The 7,442-nt window shown below is 49.6% G+C and overlaps 1 protein-coding gene across 1 annotated transcript; it reads right to left on the bottom strand.

Moving 5' to 3' along the window:
* Positions 1 to 1,424: 1,424 nt before the first annotated feature.
* On the bottom strand, positions 1,425 to 5,210 carry LOC147726814 (uncharacterized). Its single transcript, XM_086963506.1, has 2 exons — positions 5,076 to 5,210; positions 1,425 to 1,940 (listed from the first exon to the last, which is right to left on the bottom strand). Exons 1-2 carry the CDS (start codon positions 5,208 to 5,210, stop codon positions 1,425 to 1,427), a joined length of 651 nt encoding a protein of 216 aa, XP_086819632.1.
* Positions 5,211 to 7,442: the final 2,232 nt, after the last annotated feature.

Genomic DNA, 7,442 nt, shown 5'->3' with positions numbered 1-7,442 from the left:
GGGGGCCTCTATGCTGGTCGCGGGCTTTTAAGCCTCGCGCCCTACTAACACTTCCGGGGCGTACCTCGTCCTTTGTTCCCATTGGTCCCGACACGACGCTCACTTCCGGGTCACGCAACCCGGAAGTGACCCGGCTCCGGGTCGGCCCTTTGGCTGCCACTAATGCCGCCATTCCCCGATGGGGGTTGGCGCCTTCCATAGATGTCAGACAAAGTGCATTCTTCCCCCGCCACACTGCATGCTTTACAAGGACCCAACCCCACATCAAACTCGGGAGTCGTACTTGATTTTCTGCAGTGTGCTGCTTGTTTATTAAAATTTAAGTTCTCTGGTCAATTACCTCATTGACCCACCAATCTCTTTATTTATTCGTACATATTCAAATACAGTATTTAGGAATAAACTTGCACTTATAATACAATATATACATTCACCGCCCATTCCACTGGGCCTTTTATTTGACTTCAGGGTTGCGCCAGCAGGCCACAATCCAGATCACCTGCTCCATACGTTAACCCCCTTTTGGTCAACAGAGCCGCAGGTGAGGAAAGCGCCCACTTGGGCAACCAGCGGCCTCTGGGGTAGGGCTGAAAAGCCAAGGCCACCAGCAGGTCGGCCCCAACTCTCCCGCCAGCCCAGAGTCCATACTGATTTAGCAAACCTGTTCAGAGTTAACTGTCTCTAGACAAGAAGTTCCCGTGGTATTCTTGTCCGGAACCCCGCCACAGGACGAGGAGCTTACTGGCGGACTCGACCTCCCCCCCCCTGCGCTCAAGAGCTTCGGAGACGGCTCCTAGGACTGTTTCTATAAAGATCTCCATACCCGCCTCCGACAAGTGGACTCCGTCCTTTGCATATAACTCCGGCCTTTCTGCCTGAATTAATTTATGGCGAATCGCTTTAATACTCGATTGTTTCAGGATTTCCGCCACCGATTGGTTCAGTCTTTTGACTGATCTGTTTATTGCCTTCATGGGTGCGCCCCGAGCCCACACGAGTCTCGGGATGACTTCCGACCACAGTACTATAGCTTCTGGGAAAATGTTTTTGATTGCTGCTAGGGTAGAAAACAGGGATTCCTTCACTTCTCTCCTCCGGCCTGGAATCATGTCGTTGCCTCCGCAGTGCAACACGAATACGTCTGGCGAAGGCATGCCTTTTGCCAGAGCCGCTTTTACATCCCTCGGAACGTCCGCTAGGCGCTGCCCGCCTATTCCCACCCAATGACGGTCACAACCTCGCATCATGGTCACCCTGTCCCTGAGTGTTTTTTCGAAGTGCGCCCCGGCCCTGCGAATGAAGGAGTGGCCGCACCAACAGATTTGGGTTCTCTTAGGGGAGGTACCTAAAGTAAATATGAAGAGTAAATGTGAAGAGATACAGGCAGTCGATTCTCACAAAAAGGAACACAAGCGAAAGATACGTCAGACTAATTGCGGGCGGATATAACGTTCATAACAAGATGATTTCCAGCGACCCAATCTTTTTATTACCTGTTCGGGTAGGCCTAGGCCAGCAGCCGTTGTCGCTGCTCCAATTCTAAACGAATGTGATGTAAATTCGGCCGGATCCACTCCGATCCGTGCCAAGGCCATTTTAACTACCCGAGTGAACTGGAATCTGGTAAGGGGTAACCCATTCTCATGAATCAAGAGTCTATCATCAGTTCCCTGGGGCCTAACTTGGAGAAATACCCTCAGCAAATTGACCGGACAGAAGGGCTCGCCCTCTACTCTACCCAGTTGTAACCAGGTACCTCTACCCAGCGGATCCGTTTTTGATCTCCGCACCCTTAGCCGTAGGACTCCTTTGGACTCGATTATATCAGAGCACCTCAGACCCCCTTCCCTATCTGATTTAGACGTCGGGAGTAATTCTGAAATCCTCAGAGCCCCACAAAAGGCTAAGGTATAGGCCACCCGGAACAACTGTGTCTCATACTGGGAGAAACATACGAAGGGGAGAGCTCCTAAGATTTTTATCAGTTTTTCTACGTTTATCGGCCTCCTACAATCTTTCTCCCCGGGCGCTAGGCGCTCCCAACCTCTCATTGCTCTTCTAACTCTCTGGTCTTTAGTCGGATCAGACACCCCCCGTAGACCCGCATAAAATGCTAAAGCCGACAGCTGCCTTTTCATGAATGCTACCGACTTCGCTTGCTCTTTCTGCTGCACGATGAAGCCCAGTACACTCTGGGGGGCAAAGATGTCCGCTACACCCACACCCCTCAGGTATGCCATATACGACCCCCACGACTTCTGATACATACTCATAGTCCTTGGAGCCAAGGATGCAGATATCAACTCGGAGGCTGTGGGGCACCAAACTTCCATAGCTCCGCTGGGAAAGCTGACATTGACGTCTCCGCCTGGGGCCAATGCTCCCGGAACTCTGTTAACTTAAAACGAGACAATGCATCAGCCGCTTTGTTTTCGACACCTGGAACATGTTTAGCAGTGAATTGGACATTATGGCTCAGGCATTGCAAAACCAATTCCTTCAACAACCTTAGTACCCAAATACAGGTGGCCCTCTGGCTATTAATCACCATGACTACGGACATATTGTCTGACCAGAATACTATACTCTTGTTTGCCAGCAGATCTCCCTACAAGTGCAAAGCCACCACTATGGGGAAAAGTTCAAGGAAGGAAATGTTAGTAGTCAGGCCTCGCTCGATCCAGTCATCTGGCCAGCACTGCATACACCATTTTTGACCGAATATAGCTCCGAAACCAATACTACCTGCAGCGTCGGTGAACAGCTCAAGATCCGTATTAGAGGAACAGGCTGCTCGCCACAATACCGAGCCATTGAAGTCCCTCAAAAAACTTTTCCAAATCATAAGATCCTCTCTAACTGTGGCTGAGAGCCTCACTCTGTGGTGTTTGGCCCGTAGTCCAGACATCGCCCTCGCTATACTCCTGGAGAAGGCCCTGCCCATAGGAATGACCCGCAGAGCAAAGTTCAGTTGACCCAAAAGAACTTGTAGCTGATGTAAGGTTACCTTCCTTGCCCCCAGGCAGCCATCAATAGCGGCCCTAAAGGCATCGACCTTGACTTTTGGCAGCCTGCACACTCCTGCTGTCGTATCAATCTCTATGCCCAGGAAGGTCAAACACGTGGTCGGGCCTTCGGTTTTTTCCGCCGCCAAAGGTACTCCGAGCGCCTCAGCCAAGCGCTGGAAGCCCAGCAGGGCCTTCCTGCACGACTGGGAACCCTCGGGGCCCATGAACAGAAAATCATCCAGGTAGTGGACTACCGCATGTGAGTTGTCCGAGGCCAGAAACTGCTCAACCGCCCATTCTAGGAACCTTGCAAAAGTCTCGAAAACTGCACAGGCAATAGAACACCCCATAGGCATGCACAAATCCAGAAAATAGTTACCGTCGAACGTGAAGCCCAAGAACCTGGTGTCATCCGGGTGCACGGGCAGTAATCGAAAGGCTGATTCGATATCGGCTTTAGCCATTAGAGCTCCCTCCCCTAATGCCTGCAATTTCTCAATAGCCGTGTCAAATTTGGTATACTTCACTGAGCACAGATCCGGGTCTAACTTATCGTTGACTGAAAGCCCTGGGGGACTCGACAGATTATGGATCAGACGGAATTTACCCTCCTCCTTTTTCGGAACTAGACCCAAAGGGGAGCAAACCAGATTATGGGTAGGTGGTTCTGCAAACGGACCCCCAACCCGCCCCAACGCTACCTCCTTCATGATCTTTTCTCGAGCTGCCACCCTATTTCGCAACACTGAGCTCTGATTGCGAGGTGGGACAATGGAAGGTGGGGCTGAAGACGGGATGCGAAAGCCAATTGTAAAACCCTGCAGTAGGAATTGAGCCTCCCCAAGATTATCGTACTTACTGAGGAGGTGTGTCAGGACATGCCGTTTAATTGGAGTTGGTAGTTTTTTCATGGGTCTTAGCTGGCTTTCCTTTTGGGGCACTGTGGCTGGCTTGTTCTTTGGGGTTACCGGTTTTCTTAAAACACCTAATCTCGGGATGAGAGGTACCCCCGCAGTAGGAACAGCAGTGCTTGAATTTACATGAGACCCCCCTGGTACACTCATTTCTATTAAACTGCCAGCAGGCCTGTTTTTTCTCACCGACCCCTTTGTCAGTCCGAAAGGACTGGCTCTGAGTTGAGGGGACTGGGGTAGGCGTTGAAGGGGTGGAATAAAAGACTGTATGCCACAAATTAATCTCCCGTTGGTCCCATGCTATACCCGGGTGGACTGCCTTCATCTGCCTGAACATTTTATCGTATTTCAGCCACCCCTGGCCTGGAAACTCCGTTGCCGCTCCATGTATCAATGATATATAACTCATCATTTGTGGGCCTAAAACAGGATATTTTTCAAGCATAACAGCGGCATATATTGCAAATCCGGTGATCCAATTCTTCATGGACCATTCTACCCATGATTTCTTCTGATTGTAATCTCCCTCCTTTCCGGCTTTGGGCTTCCCGGCCGCCACCCCCGAGTTGATAAGGTCGAACACTTCTATGTATTCGCCTCTGAGTATCCTGTCCTTCATATCTGCTGGCACATGCCACGTTATCCCCGCGGATGGCGATAAGGTCATCGAGGAAGAACCAAACATTAGAGGGCTGAAAGCTAATAATGGGGAACCAGCTGGTTGCCCCCCAACCCTCCATGCATCTGGCCATTAGAGGGGCCCGGAACCTCACCCACTGCATTTGCCCTTGAGCCCTGACTTGGACACCCTAGGTTGGAGAAAGCGGTCATCGCTAAGGGGGACACGTGAGCCGAGTAAGCGGGAAACATTGAGCTTACCGGGCTGCTACCTATCGCCTGTACATGTGACCCATATAATTGCATCCCTGGTAACTGAGCGACCCCCCCGGGCTGAACCCAGACTTGCGACACTCCGCTACCCGGCTGTGCCACTACTGGCGGTAACATATCGTGCGGACCGGACCCCCCCACAGAAGTGACGGGGAACCCTCCTATCAGCGTAGGCCTAGTTACCTCATACTGCCCATCGGCGTCATCTGTGTCATTTTCTGCGCCTGAGTCGAATCAATTGCCTCTGGCGCCTCCTCCTCACCTGGTGATACTGGTCCTGAATCCGTTGGCCTAGATCGCTTGCCTCTTGCCGAGCTTCTAAGCTTTTCTGGGGCCTGCTTCGTTCTTTTGCCTCTCCCCCTCTCCTCCTGAGAGTTCGCATCTGCTTTTGCCCCATCTCTCATATTCTTAAGTACCCAATCCATGCCCTTCTCTCTTGTGAACTCCAGCAGCTCCGTAAAGGCAAGGAATTCCTCCTTCTTGGCTGCGGGTTGTTTACCCTTCGGTACCTTCTTCGACGGCATCCTGCACTTAAAGAAAACAACGTTAAAACTTATCGAGAGACGCAAAAGGCTTTTTAGGCCCACCGCGCCACGGATGTGCCCGGGCCCTAGGAAATCGAATGATCGAGCGCCAGCGCTCGCCCTCCCCCCCCGGACACGAGGATTTACCGCTGCAAAACCCCCCCCTTGCCAATAACCTTTAAATCCAGAAACTAAACGCGAAAGGCTGTAAAAGGCTGTAAGGAAATCTAGCACACACTGCAAGGCCCGCTAACCTAAACCACGAGTCGGGGTAACTCTCGCTGTATACTCCAACGCGATGCTCCCACGATGTCTTCTCTTGGAGACGTCCAACTCCTGGATGATCAGCGGACAAAGAGGGGGCCTCTATGCTGGTCGCGGGCTTTTAAGCCTCGCGCCCTACTAACACTTCCGGGGCGTACCTCGTCCTTTGTTCCCATTGGTCCCGACACGACGCTCACTTCCGGGTCACGCAACCCGGAAGTGACCCGGCTCCGGGTCGGCCCTTTGGCTGCCACTAACGCCGCCATTCCCCGATGGGGGTTGGCGCCTTCCAAGTTCTCTGGAGAGACCCAGTGTGTGTCAAGGCTTAATCACTGCACTTTTAGTGCAGAGCCATAAGATCTTCCCTACACATTTCGGAGCCATGAGATCTCTAAGGCCCACACTGTAAGATGCTAGAGCTGTTGTAGACCAAAGCTGATGCCAAAACATGAGGAGTCTGCACTCAATCTTATGATTCTTTTTTTCTGTGCCAAATCTAGATAGAGGGGAGTCCTTACTAAACTAAAAGGTTTAGTAAGGATCTCAATGTGTGCTCCACTACAGACACGCTATGGGTTTTTGTACTACCCCATAGCTCCTTACCATGCGTGACTGATCCTAGAGCTTTAACATGGTAAAACTCCAATGCTGAGACTACCCTTCTAAATATAGTTTTTCAATGAATGTTTGCTATATTTGCAGTGTGTAGTACCAAAAACAACTGTGGCCTTTCCACTTGTGGAGACCAGCATAGATTTCTTGTGAATTGTATACCTAGATAGTCAAATTCAGCCACCTCTTCTAAGGGGTGTCACCCACTAGCATCCGTCTCTTGCAGTGGGTCGACATATGTGAGGAAAAAATCATACAGTTGGTCTTGGAGCTATTGAGCTCCAAGCCCAGCTCAAGGCAAAACAACTATAAGTAATTTAAAAGATGCTGGATCCCCTGCGGCGATTTAGAGATTAGCAGAGCATCACCTGCAAAAAGGAGTGTGGGGTCCTCCGCCCTCCTGTTGTAGGTGCATTGTATCCATCTTTATTCAGAAACTCAATTACACTGTTAATATATAGAGTAAACAGTGTTGGGGCCAAAACGCTATCCTGTCTTAACCTTCGATCTATATGGATGAATTCCGTCAATGCCCCATCCTCCCCTATCTGACTTGGGCCAAAGTATCTGTATGTAACCTCACCAAAATGTCGAGTAGAGGAGCGGGAACACCCATTACCTCGAAGGAATATCCATAACTTGTCTTGGGGGACCACATCAAAGACCGATCGAAGATCGACAAGGGTAACATATAGTTTATTTGAAAAAAATAAGGAGGCCCCCTATTTGTAATTGTCTAGGACCAGGGGGTGATTAGTGCAAAAACACGGGGTGTCCCACTATTACAGGCCTGGAGGCCTTTGTGCAGAGGTGATATTATCTGTTCCTCTATGTATTATGAAAGACTCAGGACCCAGGGTAAACCTTTCTTGTGATGTTTGGGAAGCAGAAAAAACTAAAGACAACAAATATCTTGTGTGTGGCTAATGCAAGAATGCAGCAAGGATACCCTCAAATATTACAATTTCTGTTGCTTGTGGTAAGTGACAATCAAATAGGCTAATACAAATAGATTTTAGTAAAAAAAGTGTACAGATTTTATTATTTCACAAACAATATCAGTCATTTAATAATAGTAAAATTGTATTGTTATACAGTTCATAAAAATTAAAACATGATACATAAAACAAGAATCACAGGTAAGTCGACGCGGCGTTTCGGTTTTTTATTTATATAGCACCTTCTTCAGGACAGATTCTTAGAATTAAAAAATCGTTATTTCTGGACCC

The sequence above is a fragment of the Lissotriton vulgaris genome, chromosome 3_1 (genome assembly GCF_964263255.1).
Source record: "Lissotriton vulgaris chromosome 3_1, aLisVul1.2, whole genome shotgun sequence".
Lineage (NCBI taxonomy): Eukaryota > Metazoa > Chordata > Amphibia > Caudata > Salamandridae > Lissotriton > Lissotriton vulgaris.
The sequence above is the reverse complement of the archived record's forward strand: the minus strand, read 5'-3'. Positions and strand labels throughout refer to the sequence as shown.